This window comes from Sturnira hondurensis, unplaced genomic scaffold, assembly GCF_014824575.4.
Source record: "Sturnira hondurensis isolate 20B ecotype Veracruz unplaced genomic scaffold, ASM1482457v3 Scaffold0010128, whole genome shotgun sequence".
NCBI lineage: Eukaryota > Metazoa > Chordata > Mammalia > Chiroptera > Phyllostomidae > Sturnira > Sturnira hondurensis.
Window position 1 is genome coordinate 26,744,521 of NW_028082759.1, and position 26,736 is coordinate 26,771,256.

The 26,736-nt window shown below is 49.7% G+C and overlaps 1 protein-coding gene across 1 annotated transcript; it reads left to right on the forward strand.

Moving 5' to 3' along the window:
- The first annotated feature begins 3,234 nt into the window (after positions 1–3,234).
- IL21 (interleukin 21) lies at positions 3,235–12,015 on the forward strand. The gene is made up of 5 exons (XM_037058582.1): positions 3,235–3,616; positions 3,723–3,758; positions 8,087–8,242; positions 9,241–9,318; positions 9,410–12,015. Exons 1-5 carry the CDS (start codon positions 3,362–3,364, stop codon positions 9,431–9,433), a joined length of 549 nt encoding a protein of 182 aa, XP_036914477.1. The 5' UTR covers positions 3,235–3,361; the 3' UTR covers positions 9,434–12,015.
- The last annotated feature ends 14,721 nt before the right edge of the window (positions 12,016–26,736 follow it).

The following is a 26,736-nucleotide window of genomic DNA, read 5'->3' on the forward strand; positions in this document are numbered from 1 at the left end:
AAACGCAGCGGTCTCAAGAAGAGCTGTGAGGACAGGGCAAGGCTGTCGGGCACAGGCAGCACCCAGCAGTTTCAGACCTGGCCCAGCTTCCCGCCTGCAAAACCATGAAGCAGCAGTGCTCACGTGCGGATGTTGACCCCCCGAGCCCTGCACCGCGCCCCCCCCCCCCAGCCCTTTCCTGCCAGAGCAGCTGGTCTGTGAGCACAGACCATCAGAGAAAACTCTTGAAACACATCCACGGATCCCAGTGAGGAGCTGACTACAGTTTCCTGCTATCGTGGTGACCACCCGGGTTCTTATCCAGGAGAGAATGCATGTGGGGGACCTACCGCATCGCTCCATGGTACCCAGGTGACACAGAATCCCAGTGGAGGCAGGGTGCTCGCTGTACCCCTGTGGCTTCGGCCAGACAGCGGCCCCTCAGTGTCCCTGGCACACAGGGCCTGGGGCTGCTGCTCACGTGCACGTGCCGAAGCCGCTGAGCACAGGGCTTCAAACATCGGGGCTCAGGCGGCCTGTGTGTAGAAGTAGGAAAGCAGCCGTTTGTTTTTCATTCGCTGCCCCTTCTTCCACCACCCTCTCTTCTCTCCATCCTCAAAATAAACCCTTTATCCTGGTCCCACTCTTCACCGGGATGTAGCAAGTTGCTCTTCAGGCCTGAGTGTGAGCACGTCCAGACAACACTCAGAGCACTCCGCTCCCATGCGGCATACTTTCTGACTAACGCCACACTGCACAAAACTGCACTGTGATGACCACAGAGCTTATGGGGCAACAGGGTGGGGGCCCTTCACTCAAAAACACACACAAAGAAGGGCAGGCACCTAATCAGAAGACAGCCGTTTCACACGTTCAATGGTTAAGAGATATAGAAAGACTACAGTAAGTAAGGCACTTCATCCAGAACGAGACCTGCAGTTGGCTCAGGAAGGCTGCAGCTTGTGAGCTGCTGAGAGGTGGCACGCAAGGGTCCCCTGGGGGGAAGGTGTGCCAGCAGATATGGACAGCTGTGGCTCGTCACACACGTGGTGGCAGGGTGGCTGGCGGGAGTCTGAGGCCTGTGCGTGCTCAGTGCTCCTGCACGGCCAGATCAGCTGGAGATGGGCTCTGCATCCCCCCAGGGTTTCCTGCAGCAGAAACTGCAGAAGCAAACGAGCCCTCTGGTTGCGCCCAAACTCCTCCCTGGTATATGAGTCACATTGAAATAAATCTCATCTTCAATACAAGCATATGGCAGGACTGACAGTCTGAAGAGTAAAAAGCTAATAGTCAGATGCCAGTTAAATGGTGCTGTGAAGGCACCAATAAGATTAATATTACTAAGCAGAGAGTACACAGCTCAGAAAAATCTGGGCTCCTTATTCCCACTCTCAGGAGCCTCTCAACATAGTGACAAGTTCAAGTGAAATGCAAACTGCGTCATGAGTTCAAAACACACCATCAGTCCAAGCAAGCTCCTGAGCTCCAGGAAGACGTGTTACACTGGGAAGTCTTTCTGGAAACACTTCATCCCACAGTTCATCCCCGTACCAGCCATGCAGCAGCTGTACCAATCTCAGCCTCCTTTCTTCCCCAGCCCCCAACACCCCTCAGCCTGAAAGACAGGCAGTGTGGCCACACCACGCCGTGCGTTCTGCTCGAACACCTGCCTGCCTGTGCTCCTCCCACCCATCACTTCAGCCTCTGCAGGCTTCCAGAAAGTCTCCTCCACCCCTCGGCCTCAGCACACTGATCTCCTGGGACTCTATCCTGAGCTGTCCTTGAGGCCTCTTGATGGGAATGCCTATTTCAGATTTAAGCCTCACCACAACCCTATGATTAGATTCTAGACTTTGCTTCCTTTTGCAAGAACATGCCCAGGGTCATACGTGTGCTCTTGGTTGTCAGGACCAGGGCTTGAACTCTAGTACTTTGGTTTAGAAACTGAGCTCTTAACTGCGGTGGTTAGTATCTACAAGGAGACGCACACTCTTCAGGCAGTCGAGGGGAGCTGTGCGACAAGGACACAGGTGGGGGCGGGTGCCCAGCGCTAGGGAACCCGAGTCCCTGCAAGTTCCAGAAGCTTACAGAGCCTCCCTGTAGGACCTCAGGTTACAGGGAGGACTCCTGGCTCGTGCAGCAAGATGTCTTACCTACTCTCTAGGACCAGCCCAAGCCTCCTGAATAGATGTTCTACAACCAAAAGATTACAGTCAACCCTTAATAAAGCAACTCCAGTCCACACTCCAAGTTGTGTTGGCTAAAGTCCTAGAACAAAGGACAGTGGCACACATGTCACGAGACAGAGGAGTGAGGAATGGCTAGTGTCAGGAGCTCAGTTTGTAAGACCCAACTGGCTGTGGCTACAGCAGCCTGTGCAGCTTCCTCAAATATCAAGAGTGGTGGGGACAGAGCCACAGTGAGAGGAGCGTGAGAGAAACACTCCTGGACTTGGGGGCTCTCATTAACCGCCACCCGGTCACGGTTAGAAATGTGTTGTCATACACCCAGAGGAAATGGTATCGGACAGAAAGATGTAACACTGTGCAAAGAGCAAAAAAGAATTATGTATGGGTGTTTTCAATTTTGCTCGCCGAGAAAACAAATATCAGTCTGGCCAGGAGCGCTGGCCCTTCTCACTCTTTGGGCAGAAGCACACGCAGAAGAGATGGACATTGGGGGGCGCTTTGCAAAGGAAGGCAGTGGGACACCTCCACTGCGTTCCTGTGCAGCCCCTGAGAACCACTGATCCCATGTATGAGGCACACTGTTACATAACGTGCTAGAAGCCAAGACAAATGCTATTTGAGGACGCTTTGGTGAAGAGCTGGGAGCTCATTGTACTCTAAGCCCTTTAACCTGATTAAGAACCTAAAATATTCTTGCTAACTTTAAAAATACCCCCGATATTTAAAATTTCCTAAAAGGTAGCTCTCCTCCTACCTTTTAGATGGAATACTGGGTGATATCAGTCAAACAGCATCATTGTTACCATAAGAAAAAGTCCTGTGAGAAAGCACACGTGGCCACCTTAGTCATTATTGAAGTGTCCTTATGACTGTCGGAGGGAGCAGGTGAGAGGCTAGGGGAGGTGGCGAGAGCGAGCAAGTGAAGTGTTTTTGTTTACTCCTTTGAAGTCTTGCCGCACCTACTGTTTACCACGCACCCCTCTCAGCTCAGGCTGAAGGCTGGAATTCACCGCGTGCCTCCCTTTTCCTGTCTGAGATGCAGAGGGAGCTCATCCGTGGAGTCGGTCCATCCCTGCCCCCACGCATCAGCGCACGCACACCTAGCCAGTGGAAAAGAAAAAGGGTTACTCACCTTCATCCACTTGACAAAGATTTCCAGGCGGCGATGGGAGGGCTTTAGCTCTCCCTGAAGGATGAATAAATACGCAGCCCTACTGGCAGCCTGCTCACAGTCAAACCGAGGCGAAAAGGCAGACCGAGGTCTGGCTCTCCCGGCGCCTGTGAGACCCCGTCCTGGCACCATGCAGGGCATAGTCCTCTGCCTGATGGTCCTCTTCTCAGGGACAGTGGCCCGCAAGTCCAGCCTGCAGAGGCAGGATCGCCTCTTGGTTAGACTGCGCCAACTTATTGATGTTGTTGATCAGCTGGAAAATTACGTGAATGACTTGGTAAGGCCATACTTGTCAAAAGACAGTCTGAAGGATATGCTTATATGAATGTAAAAAAAAGCTTTTTGACTTAAAATAACTCAGAATTAATTTTCTTTTGCTCTAGGACCCTGAATTTCTGCCAGCTCCAGAAGATGTGAAGGTAAGACCAGTTGCGTTTATTTGTGAAGATACATTTGATACAAGTTTTAAAATCCCATTAAGAAAGGCATTAAGGTCATTGTTTAGGAATATACTTACTTTCAATGAATTTGGAGATTTAATAATTGAGAAAACAGTTTTTTCTATTTTGGTCAAGTATTCATTAATTTACCAACCAAGCCAACCAATAAAATGCTACATACCTTAGAAAATATATATTTAACCCCAAATGTCTCTAAGAGTACACCCATGTAGCACTGGCGAGATGAATAAGCTGTATTGTGAGCAGTTTCTGAACAATGACCCACTAGTGAGGTTTTCAGGGCCCTTATGCATGAGAGTTCTAGAGCCCTCTGGTAGCCCTGCTAAGAAATCTAGACCTGCACAGCAAGAAGCAGAACTTACCTTTTAATAATTAGGAAGGAAGGAAGAGAAAGAGAAAGGATGGGAGGATGGGAGGGAGGAAGGCAGGAAGAGAGAAAAGGAAGACTGGATCAGAAGAGAGAGAGAAAGAGAAAGGATGGAAGGATGGGAGGGAGGAAGGCAGGAAGAGAGAAAAGGAAGACTGGATCAGAAGAGAGAGAAAGAGAAAGGATGGAAGGACGGGAGGGAGGGAGGAAGAGAGAAGAAAAAGGAAGACTGGAGCACAGGAGAGGCACGGAGCATGCATGGGAAGGCCGTCCTGCGGCCCAGGGCCCCATATACTGGCCTGGAAGGGGCAGTCCTCGGGCCTCTGGTGAGGTCTTTAGAAAGGACCATTTTTAGCAACTCACCCATCCTCTTCAGCCATCTCAATCCATTTGGCCGGGAGGAGACGAGGCCTAGCATTCAAGCCCTGCCACATCCTCACTTAGTCTTCAGACATGTCATCCTAAGGATGCAAACGCAATTGGGGAAATTTTTCATTGTCACAGACTTTCACCTGCAGAAAGTAGAGTAACTCCACAAGTGCTGCCAGTAATGAGGACGTTACAGAGGGGAGATTTGTGAGGACGCATCACAGAGAAAACAATGACCGTAAATGACTATGTGTAAAAGTGTAGAAAGTGAGTGAGTCACAATGCCTGCTTTCCTCCAAAGCTCGCCCTCCAGCTCTGAACCTAACCACTCTTGTTTACTGGGGCCTTTTCTAACAAGCAGCGTCTAAAATGAAAGTAGTGCGTTCAGTTTATTGGAAAGGCTTTTTCAATAAGTAAGAATATGTCTTAATCAACATTCTAATTACCAAAACAGAACTTTTTTCAGCAACTCATGCCCTTTGTTTAACTGCTGTGGTTAGAGCTCTTTCTGGAGTTTCACGCTGCAGCCTGTAACTTGTAAAGTGAGAATAAGAAAGACGTGCTACTTTCTAGCCTGAGTTGGCCTCGTGGGCACTTTCTCTGTGAGCTTTGTCAAAGAGAGCTACTTCTTATCTCACATCGCAACGAGAGGACTTTGCCTCCGTGAGACCCTATCGGTGAGGTTATCTGACCAAGCACTCTGGCTATGATGCCGGTGAGTGATGGTCTAACTCAGATCGTTGAGCTGCGCTAGCAAATCGGGAAGGAAGAAAAGAGTTCAAGGCCACTGCAGTGTTACATTGAGTTTTGCAGGACTAGCATTGAAGCGGGGTCTATAAAAGACTTAAAAAATTGAAAATAAATTCATGTAAATTTTACAGGCAAATACTGATATGCAGTCATTATCTAAGATCTCTGATTCACCTCTAATCTCAGAGGTGTCTTTCTTTCTCTTTCTAATCATTACCAGGGGTCCTGAACTGGTGGTAATTTTGCCCCCCGATGCCCCGCCCCAAATATCTGTCAGTGTCTGGAGAGATATTTGGCTTTCACAGTTGTGTGTGGGGTTGTGAGGCAGGGCGGGGGGTGGGGTGGTTCTATTGGTATCTTGCAGGCAGAGGCCAGGGATGCTACCAAACATTCTAGAAGGCACAGCCCCAGCAGCACAGAGAGACCCAGTCCCAAGTGTTAGCAGTGCCACGGTGGTGATGCCCTGACTCGAACCCAGTTTTTCTGTGGGACAAAGGTTATTTTGTTCAATTAGCAAGACTTCCCAGTGTGAATGGTCAGGGCTTTCTTCAGGAAAAAAAAAAGTAAGTAGGTTAAAAATAGGCTATAAGAAGGCAAATATTTTCAACTAGTCAATTGTAAAATGACAAGGCCTTGTGAACCCCCTTGCCTGACCACTCTTGGGTTGGGGACAGGGTGCTGGCTACTCTGGCTTTTGACTCCCATTGCTCCCTCTGTGCAGCAGAACTAGCAAAGGACAACTGAGTCCCCATCTTAAAGGATGAGGGAACCAAGCCTCGCTACCCCCAGGCACAGCCCAGGAAAGCTACACTTCTGTTCCCAGGTGGCAAAGCTGCACAAGAATTTGGGGTCATCGGGGAAACCCCACAAGTGGCAGGGCCACCTGGACAGGTTCTTCTCTCTACTCCCCTTCACGGCCACTTTTATTACAGCGAGCATGGCCTCGCTGCAACAAGCGGGCCATTCCGACATCTCTTTTCCTCCGAGGCTGCCTTTGGTGTGCATCTGGAGTCCAATCCAGCAGTTCTGTGTCTTGTCCATGCACCACCAGGGACTGCTCTGAGGCTTGCAGGAAGCACAAAGCCAGACCCGTAGCCTCTGGACACAGAAAGGCAGGAGCAAGAGCCCAACCCCCAGCACCAGCTGTGGCGTCCAGGCTGGAAGGTGTCATCACTGGCCTTGACTGCTCCTGGCAATATCCCAGGGGGCTTGTTTGATGGGGCCCCTCTCCTTCTTTGGAAGCTGGCTCTCTTTCAGCACCCATGTAAATGTTAACTCAGCAAAATGGGCCTCTGTGAGAAATGCTGGTTTCTCAGATCAGCACAGATGAGGCAGTTAGCATTTTCAGTTTCAGCTGGAAAATTTACCTCTTTAAATATGAATATTATTTTTTCCAGTAAGTTAAGCCGGTTGTGGTCAAAAAGAGGAGAAAAGAAAAAACTTCAACAAACAAGAACATGTGGTTTTCAAGGAAAAAAAGTGCTATAATTAACAATTATAAATAGTTTCTATTAAATAAGCGTTTTGGCGAACATGGACAGGACCCCACCTCGCCTCCCGAGGGGCAGGCGGCTCTGACTTGAGGAAGCCAGACAAGGCGCCTCTCTGCTGGGGCCAGTATGCAAAGCAAGACGGGTAGGCTGTGTCTTAAGATGCATGTTATTAATCAACATCCACACTGTGTGCATATGGGTTGGAAAATGCAAAGCAGGCCAGATGCGATTTTCTGCTGATTGTCCTGGAGCAACGCAGGGAGTGCTGCTGCGAACGGGACCGGCCTGGCAGCAACCGACAGGCTGAGGTTTCTGGGGGTGTGGTGGCGGCTCCCACACACACAGGGGTGAAACAGGCCGCGCAGCTTCGGAGGTGCGGTAGTGTCACAGGTGCGCGCTCGCCGAAGGAAAAAAGAAATGTGGATACAAGGTCTTAGGTCAGCATTAAAATGTTTTTGACAGGTCAGTATAAACTTTGTTCTTCCAATAGATTCATTTCATCTGCAGTGCAATTTCTGAGGTTTTGACTTATTCCCTGGTCACTAGTTATTTCACTAAACTGAGAGACCCGTTTTGGTCGTCCTTCTGTCCCCTTCCCCGTTCTCTGAGGCTACAACCGACCGTCCTCTCACCGCCTGAGGAGCCCTCCTCCCTCCCATTGGCCAGGCATGTGTGCAGCCTGTTCCTGGGCTGCTTGACTCAGGCAGAATCCTACCCTTTCTGACCTAGGAGAGTGAATAGCACTTTAGAAAAGCCAGGTGTGGTCTGTGGCCAGGGTACTGAATCCCAGATGAGAGCACAGCCTCCAGAGGAAGGGGCCCAGCTCCCTTCCCAGAGCAGGGGCCGTAACTCACCTGCTACATCTGCTGACTCCACACGTTTACTGAGCATGCATGAGCAACAAGCCAGGGGCTGGACCACGCAGGATGCTGCTCTCAGGTACCTCTGTGCACATCACAGTGCACAGCACAACTCACATCAAGCTGCCTCCACCAGTGTGACTGCTAGAGCCTCACAATTTAAGAAACGTGTTCGTTCTACAACCCAACCCAGTCTTTCTCACAAACATGAACCCCTGCCCACCACCCACCCTCGGAGGCCTTGGGGAGCAGGAGGAATGCAGGGCAAGCGCCCCCCTTCTCTGCAGCCCAGAGGTTCAGCGGGACGTGAAGCTGACATTCTCATGCATCTACTGTAGCGAGTGTGACCCAAGACACTGTCACACAAGTGCAAAAGAGAATTGGGAAGGACGTTTTTCCTTTACGAGCAACTTTCATTCACCCATCTACAAATTATTTCTCTTTCAGAGACACTGTGAACGATCGGCATTTTCCTGTTTCCAGAAGGTCCAACTGAAGTCAGCAAACGCAGGGGACAATGAGCAGATAATCGGCCTGCTAACGAAACAGCTGACACGGACACTGCCCCCCACCAGCACGGGGAGAAGACAGAAACAGAGACAGGTAAGATTGGCCTTTGAGGCCTACTTTACCTGTACTGGTTAAGTGTATCACATACACACACACTCCTCAGAAGGAAAGGAGCTGAGCATGGCCTTGATCCAGCACCGAAGACACATAGAACAGTGAGGCTGGCACTAAGCCCAGAAGCATCCAGTTAAACACTATCCCCTGCCAGCTGGGAGAGTGACCATGAACAGGCTAAGAGATGTGTGCCCTGCAAACAGTAAGAGCGCACACCAACACGTCAGACTGGCATTTCAGGTGTGGAATGCCCAGCGGTGGCCTGCTGGGTGGATCTCCACAGGAATAAGAGTAGAGTGCACAGACCAAGACATTTTTTCAAAAAAAGAAATATAAACAATTCATATATGAAAAACTGTTCATTCTTCCTGTCATCAAATACATGGAAATTAAAACAAGGAAATTCTATTTTTTCCAATAACAAATTTTAAGGCCTAATAATGGTAAAAAATGCTCTGTGTGAATACAAGTAACTTTTTACAATGTACATCAAAAACCTTAAAAATTTTCCTCCCTTTAATTTAGTTAACTCTACTTTTAGAAATTTATCCAATAAAATAAACAAGGATGTATATGAAAAACTATTCAGAGATGTTCTTTGAAGCACTGGACAAAACAGTGAAATATTAGAAGCAGTATGTGTCCAAAGATAGTTAAGAGTTCAATCCTGTGTTGGAATATGAAGCTACCACAGTGTATCATATTTTTGAAGAATATTTAACACACAGGACATGTCTGTGATATATTAGGTATAGAAAAAGCAAATTACCAATCAGTATAAATAACATAAATGCAAACAAAAAAATCACTGGGAGGACGCACCTCCAAACACCACTGAACAATTCTACGCAATTCTACGCATTTCCTCAGTGAACGTGACTTATGTCTCTAACCTGAAAAAGCATCTTCTCCATGAATGCTTTATTCAGCAGGAAATGAGTATTAAAGAAGAATGTTACTTTTTCATTGATTTCTAGATGTGCCCTTCATGTGATTCTTATGAGAAAAAGCCACCCAAAGAATTCCTAGAGAGACTGAAGTCACTCATCCAAAAGGTACCCTTAAGTCACACTGGCCTTCCGCCCTCGCTCCTGCCCCACTGCGTCCCAGGTCAGGGTGCTCGCTCACAGTCTGCTGTCTCCACAGATGATCCACCAGCACCTGTCCTAGAGCCTGGGAGGGGCAGGTTCCCAAGGACCGCCGGCAGCTGGACACTACGGGACAGGCACCACCACGGCAGTGAGACGCACCCTGGCACCCCACGCACAGCACCTCAGTGAGCGGAGGAAAACTCAGGCCAGGTTCAAAGTCGGGACGGTTTCCCCCTCGTCACTGTGCAATACTCCAGTTTAATATGTGTCTGTTCAACTTGAAAGAATTGCCTGCTCATTAGAATCTGGTTTCCTATGCTATGGGTTTCTATGACTTCTAAAATTTGTGCTTCCTGATCCAACTATCACATTTCTTGATTGGGCAGAGGCTTAAAATTTTTAACCAAAAATACAGTTTGGGAATTTACTGATCTTCTATTAACTTTGATCTTGATTACCACAAGAATGAGGCCTCTCAAAATCATAACCTGAAAGTTACACACCTTCATTCAAGCTGAAATATACAGAAGCGTAGAGTCAAAATGGAAAGTTGAAGTCTTTAGTTGTTCAATGCAATGAAAACTGAGTGTTTAAAAATGTGTACCTGAACAGTTTACTTTTTATCACAGAATGTCTAACATACAAATATATAATTTATTTATGTGCCAGGGGATATCTTTACCAGATGGCTGCACAAAAACTCTTACTTCCTTATTGGGATAGATCAGATATTTAAATGCCATAATGTGAATGTATTTATGAGAGACTTGCTGTCTTTTTTGTCAGTGGGCTTAGCAGCGCAGTCCCAGCCCGAATCCCCGATAAGCTAACACTCTGGGCCTGGGGAATGGCAGGGCCGCCTCCGGAGGGCCGGCCGCCGCCTCCGGACCTGCGGCCGGGCTCGAGGCAGCTCCCTTCCCAGACGGCCGAGGCCGCTGCTCGGGGCAGAGCTGGTCGCTCCAAACGCCCAATGCGGTCTCGCTCCCTCTTCTTTCTTCTTTCAAAAATGACAGACAACCGGTGTTTGCATGCTTTACCTAAGGCAGATTCAGTCACCTGTAGACGATCAAAGTCAGGATACAAACGGGGAGGCCAGGGCTCCCATCCGCACCGAGCACAGACTTGGCCACCAATGTGCCCGTCGCCCGACCTCGGCGGTAAAAACAAGCAACTGCTCCTCCATTTCATATCAATTCCACAGCTTGCTCGAGCAGGCAGTCAGATACTCTAGAAAAAGAAAACTGTTGCTAGAGCATTATTTGAGAATATGTGAATCTTACGAGAAAAAACCACCCAAAGGATTCCTAGAAAGACTGAAGTCACTCATCCAAAAGGTACTTTGAAGTTACACTTGCCTTCCGCCCTCGCTCCCGTCCGGCTGTGTCCTGTGTCAGGCTGTATCTTATTGTTTAAATGAGAATCACTTATTGTTAAAATGGCTGGGAGTGTGCAACAAGATGTTGTATGGGACATGCTTTATGCTGAGAAGAAGAATGATCCACTAAAAAGTATTTAAAAAACAAGTATTTTTATAGTTCTAAAAGATAAGTTAGGAATCAACCGTGTCATTAAATCTCCATGAGATGTTTTATCAGCAGCAACAAGGTACTCTGTTTTAAAACTGAAGATGCTCTTGCAAAGGAATCGGGCAGGCAGGTGCGCAATGGCCACACTGTACACAGAGAGCCACCCCCATGTGCAGGGTGCGGGCCGGGCTGTGGGGGAAGCTGGAGACCAGGCACGGAGCTGACGTGGCCTGAGGGAGTCTTCATATTTTGTTTCTGGCTGTCTAGCTGTTGACTTCTTTGACACTGTGATTTTATATTTAAAATAATATATTTATTTTGGTATGTTTACTGTTAATAAATCTCTGTTGCAATCGTTTGACCAGAGATTTTACCTTCAAAGTAAAAGTAATTTAGTGGGTGTTCACTAAGAGCCTTCACTAACCCGAGTTCAAAGCCTTGGGCAGAGGGGCTCGCGGCACCCCAAGAAAGCAATGCATCGGCACACTCAGGGTGAGGAGCTGGACAGAAAGAGCCCCCTGCTCCATGTGCAAGACCAGGCCAGCCCTCAAAAGCCCTGGGAGGCTAACCCATAGCATTATTGGTCACCTGCAGGTAGTCGGGCAGGACACCTGCAGTCTTGCTGGTCATAGCACTTGCTTACATTTAGGGGGTTTCTACTTCTCCCTGGTAGAATAAGGCTGTTGGACTTAATATCTAAGGGCTAGTTTGCCTTTTTTTTTTTTTTTAAAAAAAAGAGCTTTATGTGTCTCTGAGTTGCTAAAATTCTGGATGTTCCTATAGGAGCATCCGACCATACTTCTGAGTAACAGTTTCTACTAAAATCTGATGTTCAATCAATCAACATTATTTCAATAGAATTTGTAGCAATACTCACTTTGGGAACAAGGAAAATGTTCCAAAAGAAAAAAAGGAAGGAAGGAAGGAAGGAAGGAAGGAAGGAAGGAAGGAAGGAAGGAAGGAAGGAAGGAAGAGACTGCTGTAGGTCACGGGAGTTCAGGGAATGATTCAGGATGTCTACCATTTTAGCTGAAGGTGTCTTCTTCAGACAACTGCATAGAACTGTAGCATTATTATATTATCTGTGTTATTGATCTGTTGTACTGACAGTTGCATCTGAGAATTTAGTTTCAATATGAACTCTGTATTTTATAACTTAATGATTATTTATTATATATTTGGATTTAAATGTTTATGTTCACGGCTTCTTATTTAAGACCTGATTGTATTAAATGCTAACCAGTCAGAACCACAGTCTTCTGTCATTCCCTGCAAACCCTGCATTCACTATCTCAGCAGAAAATAAAAAATGATCCTTAGCTCCTGGAAACTTACTTCTTTGCATGTATATGCTAGAGACAATCTTCTCACCTTGCACACGTCACCAAAATGAAACTTTCCACTTCCTGCCCTGCCCCTGGGATGCCCCGACCTTGGTGGCCCTCCCAAATGCGTGGCAGGTCCAGGAAGGATGGAAGGTAGCCTCCCCTATGTCCATCACTTTTGTGCACCCTCTGTCCTAGCTTGTTTGTCCATCAACTTCTCATGGACAACTGTCATCTTGTGAACACTCCTCCAGAACCTCTGAGGACTCAGGCACAACCTTTTCCTTGAATGCAACTTTTGCCACCAACTGGTGACTATGGTGCCCACAGCGAGGATCCCGCCCATACTGTAGCTTCCCAGCGCCTTACCCACCTCAGTCCCACACACCCTGCCGTTCTCTCCACCCTTGGCCCATAGCCGTGACCACGCACCAGATTTCATCGCCTGGAGCCACTCTGTCTGAAGTCTTCCCACAGATAAAACCATTGCCTGCTAGTCTCTTCGTCCTCACACTGCCTGCTTCTGTGCCACTGGTCCTGAGACCCCCTCAAACAGACACTCCCCCATCTATTAGTTGCCCTTTGTCCCCCAAAGAGCCTGGGCCCCTGCCACCCCTTGAACGCGGACGCAGCAGCACACACAGTTGAGTTCTTCTCAAGAACCTGCCTACCGGGCTGTTCTATCTCAGTCCCCTCGTCCAGCTTCAGACGCTGGCTCTGGCCCCTCCCCTTTGGGGACCCTTTCCATCTCCCCTTCTGGCTCTCTGGGGTCACTTTCCCACTTTATTCTATGCCCCAAACACACTCACCTGCTTCCAGCACCTGTTCCCTCAACTCCAGGCCCCAGGGGAGTTGGCCAGGACCTCGCCTCCCATGGGGGAGAGAGCTGGGTGTTCAAAGCATTGTCTGCACCTGTCTGCACTCCCTCGCCTCCTGTCTGCTCACCAAACCACCACCATCTGCATTCTGCCACCCCTCATCCCGCTAAAGCCGCATCACAGTGGCCCTTTCTCTGCACCACAGCTTCCCAGAGTGTCTAAGTCCCCACGCCAACTGACCTGGCCATGGCCTTTGCTGCCCTTGACCTCTCCACTCTCCCCCTCTGACTGTGGAGGACAGCTGCAGAGAGGCCATGGCGTCCCGCGGTTACTGAAACAGGTGGAGAGGGAGCTCTCCGAGACAGTGTGCAGATGCGCTTCAGGTCACACGCGTCATCTGATGAGACTAGCCAGTGGCCCCGGCCCGGCAGGCATCACGTCATCTGGGGAGCTCACGACAATGTTTCTGGGTACTGAATCCCAGTCCAGTCAGGGTGTCTGAGGGCCCGGATGCTGGTGCTTTGTGAAATGCCGTGGGTGACCCAGCAGGCAGGGCTGGGAAGCACCGAAGGGATCGGGGCTGCACTGACACCAGTGAGCAGGAGCAGGAGGCAACAGGCAGCTCTCAGCTGGAAGAGCATGCGTGAACTCTAAGTCATTTCTTTTCTGCAACAAATTCTCTCCAAAGCCCTAATAATGGAGTGCCCAAAAGATGTGCTTATTCTGTACAACAAGGAGACAATCTGGGAGGTGTTTCAAGTACAATTAATTACTTGTTTAAAAAAGAAAAATTGATTATGAAACAACCATATAATAGAATTTAATACAGCAATAAACAAATGGACAGTAGCTATGTTGAAAATAGATGCTAGGTACAAAAGCACACACAATTTATGGTCCCATTTACATAAAGTTCCCAAACAGATAAAGCTAATAATAGATGGTACAGGGTACCCCTGAACTGCACGGGGGTTGGGAGCACTGGCCCCCACACAGCTCGAAATCCATATAGAGCTGTGACTCCCCCAAAATGTAACTATTAATACCCTACTGTTTCCCAAATGCCATACTGATCACATAAAGTTGATTAATGCATTTTTATATCTCTATGTATTATTTTTATATGCTGTTTTCTTATAGTAAAGTAAATTAGGGAGAAGAACATGTTACTCACAAAACCATACGGGAGCGTCAGTACCTTACGCAGCAGTGCGTGTATTTATCGAACAACCCGTGTATAAACGGGCTCGCACAATCCCACCTATGCTGCTCAGGGCCGGCTGCACTAGAGGGTGCAGGCTGGTCTTCCTGGGGGAGATGAGGGCGGCCGCCGAGAGAGAAATGAAGGAGTGCTCTCTTTTTTGACCCAGTAGGAGGTATTTATCGAACTTATGATTTATACTATTTTCTCCACGTAGGGTACACTTTAATAAAAAGTTGAAAATAAACGAAAGACAATGAGCTTTAGGGAAGTCCTCTGTAGCAAGCGAATGACACAGGGCACTCCTAGAAACGCAAAGGTGAAGGCGTGGAGGGAAAACAGCTGCTGGGCAGGGTGGGGAGAGTGGGAGGAGACCGAGGGAGACCCAGCGGTGCGTAAAGGAAGATTCTGGATTTCTAGACTGTGGGGCCTTAGTTAAAAATCACAGCTTTACAGTGATCCTCTTAAACTGGCTCTGACCACATTGCCATCTTTCTGCTGGGCTGAGAGATGGTCAATTTGAAGAAGAAAAGTTTGTGTTGCTGTGCGTTTTTCCCTATAATCTTAATTGAAGTCATTTCCCCAAACTAATTTACAAAATCAAAGAGAAAAAATGAGAGAGAGCGCGAGAGAGCAAGAGGGAGAACAGGCAAGCTTCTGTCCCTGGTCAAGATTTCCCAGTAGAAGCCGAAGGGAAGTGCCACGCCCCAGCGTCTGCCCCGAAGCTGTTGTTGCCAGTGCACCCAGACCCCTTCAGGACCCGGCAGTCCTGGGGGCCCCAGCCTCAGTCGGTGCAGTTCCCTGGCAGCAGCTGTCCACTGAAGACTCCACTGCAGAAGACACCTTTGAAAGGAGAGGGCATGCTGCCACCTACTGAAACGACGTGTGAGCACAGGCACCCAGTGCACCCCGCAGCACCCTGGGGCCCACACCTGGCGAAGAGTGGATGGGACCAGCCTAATAGGCCATCTCACCTCTTTCAGTCCTGGACGTCACTACTGAAGTCGTTTCTAACCGGAGGTTCTGGACCAGGAAAGCCGTCTTGCCTTTGCCTGCGGCGCACCAGGTGACCTAGATGGGGGTCCCACACCTGCTCTGGGTGGTCAGCCCACAGCTGCCTGCTGGCCTGCAGGCCTTCCACAGGCAGAGCGCCTGCCCAGGCTGCTGGGGCCCTTGTTAGATAGAGGCCCCACCAGGGACACTGGTGAAGCCAGAGCTGCATAGGCTTCCTCACCGGGGAGATGGCACAGGGACGTGCACAGGGACACGCACAGGGGGCTCACGGTGTTCACCTGGGCTGGTATGGGGCTTGCTCCAGGCTTTGCTGCTAGGGACAGAGCTGGGGGTGGTCCCACGCTCTTCGCCTGCCTGGGGACTTGCTCATGGGCACCTCTTGTCCATGACCGTGGCCTCAGTGAACTGTTCTAATATACAGCTTCCTAACAAAACATGTTCCTAGTGGCTGCTGCAGAGGAGAGGTTTAAACACATCAATGAAATCAGCTTTGGTGGCTGCCTCTGATCCCGGCTCCCCCTCCCCAGAGCTGACCGTTAGGGTCAGCATGACACCGCTCCGCTGAGCAGTCACCAACGAAGGGGTCCCACCAGGTTCCACAGGCTCTTCCAGGAGACAGATAGGGGACTCTCCCAAACTCACTTTTGAGGCCAGAATGATTCTGCCCCAGAATCCGAGAGATAACTTCCCAGAAAAGATAATTATAGGCCAATATCCTTCATAAACATAAACATAAAAGGCACTTTTAAATTGGCAAATTTTATCCAGCAACATATGAAAGTTTATTACATTGTGACCAATTATTGTTCATGCAAAGAATGCAAAGATTCTTTAACATTAAAAAATCAACCCATGCCCTGGCTGGTGTAGCTCACTGGACTGAGTGCAGGCTGTGAAGCAAAAGGTCACGGTTCAACTCCCAGTCAGGGCACATGCCTGGGTTGTGGGCCTGGTCCCCGGGAGGGGGCCTCTGAGAGATAACCATACACTGATGTTTCTCTCCTTCTCTTTCTCCTTTCCTTCCCCTCTCTCTAAAAAGTAAAAAAAGAAATAAAATTAAAAATCAACCCATGTAATACAATGTATTAACAGAACCAAGGAGAAAACACAAATTATATTTTCAGTTGATGCAAAGTAAGCATTTGATAAAATTTAACACCTCATTGTGATTTTATAACAATGCCAAAAAACTCTGTAAACTAAGACAGAGGAAAACTTCCTTATTCAGATAGTTTTTAAAAGCCTACTTCTAATTTTGAACTTAACGGATCTTTTCATTTAAGATCCAGAGTGAGGCAAGGATAGCTATTCTCAGTTTTATTCCAAATGGCTTTGAAGTCCCAGGACAATAAGGAAACAAAAAACAAAGAAAGCATAAATTTTGGAAAGGAAGAAGTCAAACTGTTTTTGTTTACAGATGATATGATTCATTATGTAGCAAAGCCCTTGGAAATCTAAAAGCTCTACTAGAGCTAATAAGTAAATTTATTAAGGTCTCAATATATAAAATTAGTTCTATATAGACCAGCAGCAAAAACTGGGAAATGAGAAAGTTTAAAACCTGACTCATAATGGTATCAAAATCATAAAAAATGCTTAGGAACATATTTAATAAAAGATATGCAGAACCTCTATAAAACGTTGCTGAGACAAATTTTAGATCTCAACAAATGGAGAAGTATATTTATTTGCATGGGTTGGAAGACTGAATATTGCTAAGAGTCAACTTTCTCAAAAATCAATCTATGAATTCAACACAATCTAATCAAATTCACAATCCAAACAGACTTTTGGGGGGGCAGAAGTTGGCAGGTTGATTCTAACATGTATGGGAATGAAAAATACCTAGATTAGCTGAAATATCTTGAAGAACACAGCGGACAGTCTCACATAATCAGAACCCAAGCTTACGTGAAGTTGCAATAATTAAGACAGGTATAAAGATAGGCAACTAGACTACAGAAACAGCCTAGAGAATCCAGAAATAGATACACACAATGTGGACTAAAGAGTGCCCACCACATGGTCCCATCCACAAGAAGTTCAAGAACAGGCAGTGCTGATCTGCAGTGACAAAGATTTGAAGGGTGGGTGCTTGGGTTGGGTGTGTGTGATAGACCGGGGAGGAGCATGGGGGGGGGCGGCGGATTTTCTATATCTCATTTGAGGAAGAGGTTACATGAATGGGTATAAAATTTTCTTTAAATCCTTGAATTACATATTTGAGATCTGAGCATCCATGGCATGCCAATTTTTCTGAGTCAATAAAATTACAACTGGAGCCCTGGCTGGATAGCTCGTGTCGTCCCAGTGCCACAAGGCTGTGGGTTCTGTCTCTGGTCAGAACACTCACAAGAAGCAACCAAGAAATGCATTAATAGGTGGAACAACAAACCAATGTCTCTCTCTGTAAAACTCCTTTCTTTAAGAAAGCTACAGTTGGAAACCAAGGAGTGAACAGGGCTCTGTGGAGGAGGTGGGCACTTGCAGATCAAGCAGGAGCTGGCCCCACGGAGGACAAGGGCGGGACCTGAAGTGGACAGTGAGACGTGTGGAGAAATAGCACAAGGCCTTCAGGAGGAGGGGCTGCGGGGGAGAGAAAGCTTGAGAAGGAAGCAGAAGCCAATGTGGGAAGGGCCTCAAGGATGGAGAAGCCCAAGGCTCACCCCTGAAAACAGGAACGACCAAAGCATTTCGTGTTGACCAAACTGAGAGCAGGTGAGTGTGAAGGGACATGGCCCAGGGTCCAGGGAGTCAGGCTCGAAAGTTGTGACAGAGAGAATGGGGAAGGTCCCAGCCTTGGCGGAGCGAGGCCCACAGGGAAAGAGACAGCAAGGAACAGTGAAGAGGCCGAACCTGCAAGCGCAATGCAGTGGTGGATGCATGCTGGAGGGAAGGAGGCGGCCAGCGACAGAGGGGCCTCGCGCCCCAGGGGACTCTCGTTTCCCCATCAGCCTGTCATTAGCTTGTGACAGTTGGTGGCACATGGGGTGGGTACCAGGGTAGGAGCTATAAGTAAAAACTGGATGACAACAGGGTTTCTCAAGATATCTATGATGTCAACTAAGAAAGGCAGCAAAATACGCTTTGTTTCACAAAGATTGAAGTTTTTACTGAGGTGAAGGAAGAACTCTGAAGGGATGTGAAAAATGTCTAGTGCACCAAAACAACGCCAGTCACATGACCCTAACCGTCACTGAGCACTGGCGCTGTGCTGAGTACTCCATGCAGTGCGGGCCGCGCGTTTGTGCCACGGACGAGGGTGCCAACCCTAAGAGGCTGATGCAGTCACTGTCCTGTTTCCAGAGCAGGGACAGAGATTGCCCACTCTTTGGTCATCTGTGCAGGGTTGTAGCTCCAAGGTCGGCCCAGGCGACTGTCCTGTCTGACCTCACAGCCCTCGGGGACTGGGAGGCAGAGGGCAAGACAATGGTGGCAGAGAAGCCAGAACAGGGAAGAAACCAGGACAACTGTCCCTTCTCCACTGAAACCCTTTCCCGTGGGGCTGAGCCTCCGAATGGTAGAGACGTGGAAAATACACCTGCTACAGGTTGAACAGCGTCCCCCAACACCCACGTGAAGACCCGACCCCTAGGGCTCAGGAAGTGACCACGTCTGGAGATGAGGCCTTTGAAGAGGTAGGTGGTGAGATTAAAGGTTGCAGCAGGCCCTACTCCACCGCACCAGCGTCCTGCTCAGCAGGGGAGCTGAAGGCACACACAGAGGAGAGGCCACGAGAGGGCAGGCCGGGAGACGGAGATCTGCAGGCACACGCAGCTCTGAGATGGAAATTTCAGGGCACACACGCTCTCAGGAGGAAGTGAAGACCTGCGGACAGGTAGGCATCCTGGGCGTTTCTGTACTGGGTGCATGACGTGGAGAGCCACAGAAAAAGTGACAGGACGAAGCCCCCAAGCTAAGGGTAGTGAACTAGGGGACACTCTGCAAGGCCTGTGGGCTGGACTTGACTTTGGCGTCCCTGTCATCAGACAGGAACACTCCTTTCCTGAAGGTAGAGGAGGGCCCTCTCGCGTGAGATCTAACGCCTGCACCAGGGGATAGGTGGGGGTCAGAGTCCTTCCTGTACCTGCCATCTCTCAACTCCTTCAGCTTGAAATATCAAATGTGCCACAGGGCAGTATTCGAGGTTAGTGTATCCCAAACCCTGTTACCACTTTGGAATAAGGATTATTTTGAGCTGAAGACATGTGGAGAAGCCTCACAGAGCATCCCTGGTCTGACCAAAGGGTCCTGAGAAATCAGGGCCACCAGTCCCTGGCCCCAGGGAAGTTTCTGGGCCTGTAAGGTGACAGAACTCTGGCCCTGAGCTGGACCCGCACAAACCAGTGCAGCCGAGGGCGCCCTTCTCAGCACAGGGTTCCCCCACTGATTCATGTCACAGGCTGGAAACCCCAAACTTTTCCTGTGTGTTGTCAGGTCTCCACAACTGATCATTCTCTGTTAAAAATGGTATGAGCTCTCAGAGCCATTTACTTTTTTAGTCCCCACTTCTTTTCTAAAAATCTCCCACATCCCACAAAAATTGACACCAAATAAAATTTGTATGCCTTTTCTCTAGTTGGTCTGTTTTTGTCAGTCTCATTTGCAGGCTGCAGGCAGGGAACCTAAGGGGGCAAAGCCAACCTGCCCTCCACAGTGGGTTCGTTTACCTGTTGCAGCAACTCTTTCTTTCCTTCACTATGTTCACTGTCTATTCACCTCTGCCCATGGATTAACATTTTGCCACGTCTGCTCCATCTGTCCATCCATCCGTGTATCCATAATCCATCCAGCTACTTACTTCACTGAGTCCTTTCAGAGCTACCTGTACATATGACACTCCATCTATAAATACTTCTGCAAGAGTCCCCCACAAAAGGCAATTTCCTATAGAAACGTGATCATCGCACTCGGCAATCGAACAGTGAACGAGCACCATTACCCGAGACCTTGCTGGTGCTGAGTGCAGGGACACAGGGCCAGCGGTGGCTGGGCTCAGCTCCAGGAACTCTCAGATAGTGTGTGCAGGGGCGGGAGCAACCTGTGTTTTAACAAACCCTCAAGTGCTCTGATGCGCTAACATTTGAGAGCCACCATTCCAGGTAGAAAAGAGACTGAAGTTTTTGACAACTACGTGCAATGGGGGGTACTTGACTAGATTCAGATTTGGGGTGGGATGGCTTGGGGAACAGCCAAAAGGCATGCCATGGGGACAACTGAGGAGATTTGAAGTGTCCCTTCAATCAGAGCCTCTCGGAATGGAATGCATGCAGGGACCACCAGGGCCCTGTGAAGTGCGGGGCCCAGCTCTGAGTCTGGGGCAGGCCATGAGCTCAGCACTTCCAACCCCACGGCTGCAGGTGAGGCTGACGCTACTGGCCCTGGGCCACATTTTGAGGATGAATCTAAGACCCCAGTCCATGACACTGGCATTTCTGCAGAGCCCAAGCCAGCTGTCCTGCAAGTATCTCGGGGCGTGGATGCACCTCACTGAATCCCCAGCCTTAGGTTCGGGCTCAGGTTTGGGGCAGGAAAGCCCTTCTCACACTGCACGGGTGCGACACAGGACAGGTGCTCCTTCCAACATCTGCAGCTTCAACTCCTCTGCCCAGCCTGCCCCTCCCAGCAGGGGTGGAGCCCAGAGACTAGCCCCTGCCCTCCTCCCCAGGGCGGTTGATAGAAGCACAGACCGTGGGGAATAGATCTGCCTCCCTCCCCAAACCTCAGTGACACAAGGCAGAGTTGCACATTTGTGAAAGCCCTCCAGTGCAGGGTGAGTCACTGGTTGGCCTCAGAAATGAAAAGGGACTGGATCAGATGGGCTCTGTTGCCAAAAATGCCCCAAGGACGAGGCTCCACTGAAGAGAAAAGAGCAAGCAGAAGCCCAGGGAGGAACAGCACGCTGCCTGGACTGACCTGTGAAAACCCTCCTGTGGGGCAGCGGGGCCGCCCCACTTCCCTTTCAAAGAGGGTCTCGGCCTAGCCCAGGCCCCAAGTCTCGAAGAGAAAACCTAAGGGGCGCCCCGAACGAAGACAGAAGTGAAGAACACCGGGGCTTGTTCCGAGCGGGTGTTAGCTAAAGCTGCCTGATCGGAAAGCACTGTCGCCCTCGCCCCTTTACAGACGGGCAGAGGAACAGAGAGCGCGAGCAGCCCTGGAGGACAGCTGAGCCTGCCGTGGACTCCCGGGCAGGACAAGCTGTGGCGCGCCGGTCACACCGTGGAACAAACTTATTTTTGAGAAGGCAGACAAGAAAACTGAGAAATAAATGGATGCATGCACAGATGGATGGATGCACAGTGAATGGATGGATGGATGGATGGATGGATGGATGGGTGGGTGGGTGGATGAATGGATGGATGAGTGTGCAGGTCTGTAGCCTATTAAAGAAGGTTAAGGCATAAGAAAAATGTGCCCACTACAAGCTTCTTCTTTCAAGTGCAAATTTTGAGGCATAAACTATTTTGTGCTAAAGCAGGAAACTGTATCTTGGTGGACATGCAAACATACAAAACCAGACACTAGGGAGCCCACAGGAACAGAATGGTTTCAGAACGAGAAGACTAGACTGGAATCACGGTCCTGCCAGTTGGGGGCTGGTGTAGGAAACACGAGCGTCCACCGAGTGCCTGGCCTTTGGAGGCTCCCTGTCCCTTCCTGGGACCAGGCTTTGGGCTTTGAAAAGAAAGGTGGACCCCCAGCTTCCTGAGCTACAATTCTAGAACTGATATGGCAGCTCACACACAGGCTTGAAAACACATGCTAGTTATACACGTGTGATACCCCTAAGGTCAGGGTGCTTGATATGTATGTTTCAATGTACTTTCTCAGGCAATAAAAGCAGTTAAAGCTCACTGAAAAAAAAAAATTTCAAGAAACACAGACAACTATAAAAAAACAAGAAATCAGCCTGTGTCAATCACATCGGGGGCTCTTTCCTAACACTTTTCCACGTCTGTAAGTACAACATGTGCCCTTTTCCGAAACACAAACAGAGCTGGACCGTGCACTGCACTTTGCCACTTCTGTGCACTGCCGGCCTCACATGGGCCCACACCGGCTGCACAACCACCTGTCACACAGACACACTGCCGATTCTTGGCAACACTGCAAATGACATTTCTGCAAACAACATTTCAGTGAAAACCTCTATCTACACACCTTTGAGTCCCTTTCCTACTATTTACTTTTAAAACATTCCCAAAATGGGCATTGGCAGGTTAAAGGTGGGCATTTTGATTCTGATGCGCATGGGCCAAACTGTTCCTGAAAGGAGGCGTCCCAGCAATAGTGCGGGAGAGCCATCTGGGTATAGCCATTGTTTCTGACCTTTGCCAAACACACACAAAAAGCAATAACTTATCATTTTAACTTATACTTCCTTCATTGCTAGGGAATCACACACACTTGGATGTTTTCTGCTACTTTGAAATTTTCTTTTGTGAAATTCTACTTCATGTTGCGAGCACATGTTCCCATCCGCTTGTAAAAGCATGGATTCGTCTTTGCAGATGCCCGGTGAAGAACCGACCTCAAGTCCTGGCCAGGTGGCGCTGGCTGGAGCATCAGTTGGTTAGAGCATCGCCTCGTAAGCCAAAAGGTCCCGGGTTCGATTCCTGGTCTGGGCACATATGGGAGGCAACTGATCAGTGCTTCTCCCTCACTCTCTCTTTTCCTTCCTCTCTCTCTAAAATTAACAAGCATATATTCGGGTGAGGATTTTAAAAAAAAAGAGACAAGATCTAGCATGTAACAGTCATTAATAAGCACCTGTTGAGCTCCCTGCTCACTGGCTGCGAAGTTATATCTGTCTGCACAGGACCCTGGGCCAAGGGTTCTACCATGACCCCGAATCTGCCAAGAACCTACTGTCTAACTCTGAGAAAACAGAAATTTGGGAATCTGAAAATGCTGGCCACAGTCAGGCCCCCAGTGGCCTGACACCATGCATCCCCCAGCCCTAAACTCGAGAGAGAACAGCTCCCATATAAAAATGTAATGGGCCAGGAAGGGAAGCAGGGCCACCCACCTGGTGTCACGGAGAGGTGCCACGTGGCTGGCCTGTCAGCGAACCTTCCTCTTTTTGGTCCAGCAAAGGCCCCACCAGAAGGCTGGCATTCTCAGCAAGGCCAAAGGGCTGTCACTCAAAGATACTGCATTCTGATGGCCCAGCCGTGCAGCCATGACTGGAATGGGGGGGGTGGGGAGACAGAGGGAGAGACATCTTTTTCTTGACACTTAAACACATGTGTGCCCTGAGGGTCACAACTGGAAACCGGGCGGGCCCCTGACAATCTCCTTGGCAAACATGTGGGGCCTGTTTAGTGGCCCCACTGTGGCAGCAGAGGCAGAAACATGGCTCGTGAGCCAGGCTCTCTCCAGGGGCTCCGCCATGCCCGCCTGGGCTTTGGACTCTGCGACTGTCATCCTGCTCTCTGCCAGCCGAGCGGAGTCATTCGACCCAGGGCCCAGGGCGCCTCCCTGCTCTGGGGGCCCGAGGCTGTCTGATGTCAGCTGACACACGGCCCAGGAGTGGTCTCTGGAGCCGTGTGGGGTCAGCCTTGGGAAGAGGCGGCATTCCACGAAAACTTGAGTTTCACGGCTGCAAATTCTGCCCCAATTTACTGCCTGACTTCTCTTCCCCCAGACATTTCAAGAGCAGAGAGACTCCATGTCTGATCCAGTTCTTTCTTCCCCACACAAAAGGGCTGATGGGGGCCTGCAGCAAGCTGTTCCAGAGCGGTCATCTGTGGAGCCGACCACAGCTCAGCACTGGACCATGGTGGTCCCTCTTTCTACCACCTGTCTGAGCAGGAGGGGCCATTGGGCCACTCCTGACCTTCACTTCTGAAAGCACAGCAAGTCGCTGAAGCCCCCTGAACCCAGCGCTCAGTGAGGGAAGCCCTGAGGTTCTGTTGGGCCTCCTCGACCACAAGGCTGGTCACCGAATGAAGCAGAGCACCGAGCCCAGTGGGGCCTGGCTGCTGATCTCCCCACGTGGAAAACAGCCATTGCGAGGGGAGGAGGGTCACCTCTGCTTGGAGCACACACAGCAGCTCCACAGTCTGCACCTTCTCAGGCACAAGGACCTACTTGTAGTATCGGAGTTTTAGTAAGTGTATTGTTACTAAAATCTAAGTGAGTAAAATTTATAGCAACCAAAAGGTAGTGTAAAGTCAGGAGCTATGGTACATATTTATGCTCACCCTCATATTTAAAAAAATTAATGGTATGTTTGTACAAAACAACCTTTTCACTCCTAAAATGATGCAACTAGAATCGTGGCTCAGGGACACTGTGCAATAACTCCATGGCCCACTAGGGGTCCCCCTGGTCGATTCCATGGTTACTCATCATACCTGGTACCTGATAGGTACAGTCTCAGATCTTCAAACTCCCGTGGAAGAGCCTCAACTATACATGTGGATGACTTTGAAGTCAGTGTTTATTTATTGGTCTAGAAGTACTAGAATAAATCCCTCTTGGAATGTAATGCTAGGAACTATGTAAAACATTGTCTCTCTTCTAAATGGTTTAAAATTTTCCCAGCTTTGTTGAGATATAATTGGCATGTAACATTGTGTAAGTTTAAGGTCTGGTACCTTTTGTATTGCCAAATGATACCACCACAGCATGAGCTAATACCTCTAGCCCATCATAGGACCTACATATCTCTGAAGGACAGTTACACTGTCTCCTTCCAGGTGATGCAAAGCACAGAATGCCCCTCTGCCCAGTTGTTCCCGGCTACCAGGTAACTGATAATGGATGGGACACTTGCCTGTGGCGACTGCCTCGAGCCATAGCCCCTGCCCTGCCTGCTCCTTCCTCAGCACTGTCTCCACTTTCCTTCTTTGCTCTTGCACATCTCCCTGGATGTGCTTGTCGCGGAGGCGCCCTCCTTCACTGGAATTAGGTGCGCATGAGCTATGAAAAGCACAAGGCCCCTCTTTGGCCACGAGCCTCTGAGGTGGTTACAAAGGGCAGGTGCCCAGTGTGGGGGCTTCCTCGGCAACCCCGGCTGCCCTGCCGCCTTCCCTGCCGATGCCTGCTGTGCAGAGTGCTAGCCCAATCTCGGAGTCCAGTTCTCCAGGACGAAGGGAGTGCTGGGCACATGGCGGCTGAGCAGGGCACTCAGGACAATGCCACCGACCCTCAACGGGGCTTCAGGGCAAATAGGAACACACAGCAATACCTCCTCCATCCCAAGAAGTCCAAGAGAGCTGACCAACAGAGACGGGCAGCAAAAGCACCCCCTTGGTGCCCATCGGGACTCTCCCCAACATCCTCTCTGGCAGCCTCCCCGCACCACTCTGTCAAAACACTTCTTTTCTGCTCCATCTCCTGTCTGCCCTGAGGCCACTGCCTGGCTCCTGCCTCTTCCTGTCTCCCTTTCTGCCCGCCAATGAAGCCCTCTGGCCACTGGGGGGCAGTGCTGCTGAAGGAACCAAGAGGCACGGGGCTGCAGTGCCAGGGTGGAAAGTTAGGCAGCAAAATCTATCCGTACAGTTGTGTCTTTCTCCAGGATTATTTTTCCTCTCCATGTCTAAGCTCACACTCTCGTGAAATGCACACTTGTAAGTGTGTATTTGTACTAAGGATTTTATACATAGGTTGTCCTGGGTTCTGTCAAAGTCCTCTTCACAATACATAGGGTGTCACTGAACACACGGTGCTACGACTCAAAGCCGAGTTGGAGCCCCAGCCTGGCGGGCAGCCAGCCAGGCAGAGCACTGCACTGGCACGCCAAGGCTGTGGGGTCCATGCCGCTCCGGGCGCACACGAGTCCACCAGTGAGCGCTTGTAGAGATCGAACAGATCGATCTCTCTCTGCCCACTTCCCTCCTGCTCCCTTCCTCTCTAAAATCCATCAATAAATTTTTAAAATGTTTAAAATAAAATCAATAAAATGACTACCAAAATAGAGACGAAAAGGACATTGCACTTGACTAAGCCTCCCTAGGGTCCAAACCACAAAGTGATGAAGATGGCATTTCTCCGAGCCCTTCCCACAGTGCTGAGACTCCTGCAGAGAGCAGGTGTCCCAGCGACACCCCTGCAAACCTGCCTCTGTCACAAGGGCCCTTGGGGCTCGGGCCTGCGTGCGGTGGGTCTGCCCAGTGTGAGTCCGCCCGCTGAGCTGCGGAGCCACTGTGCCTGCTGCGCCAGGCCCGGCGCTGCACTGCACGGAGCAGGACTCGCAGCCCTGGGACTCGCAGCCCTGCCGCGGGCAGCTGCTCTGCCGTTGTCCCTGGTGTCTGCCTCTTCTCTGCACACACATCACCTGCTGTCCTTGCAAGAGCTTGTGCCTACAAAGACAGGTGCTGGCCAAGGAGGGTGGGCACCACGGCACACTCGGCCGTCAGTCCACACCAGCCACAATTCAATGCGTAGGGGGGCCCACGGGGCCCGGAGCAGAAGGAAGGGCTGGTCCCCACTCAGAAGGGGCCTTTGCTCCTTGGAAAGGGGCCTGACCTGAGAGGGGGCTGCACTGAGGG

What these genes read in the sequence shown, in the direction of transcription:
- IL21 (XM_037058582.1), top strand. Translation starts at nt 3,362, where the DNA reads ATGAATAAATACGCAGCCCTACTGGCAGCCTGCTCACAGTCAAACCGA. An exon ending in CAGCTCCAGAAGATGTGAAG is followed by an intron (nt 3,759 to 8,086) that starts GTAAGACCAGTT and finishes TTTCTCTTTCAG; the next exon opens with AGACACTGTGAACGATCGGC. An exon ending in TGAAGTCACTCATCCAAAAG is followed by an intron (nt 9,319 to 9,409) that starts GTACCCTTAAGT and finishes CTGTCTCCACAG; the next exon opens with ATGATCCACCAGCACCTGTC.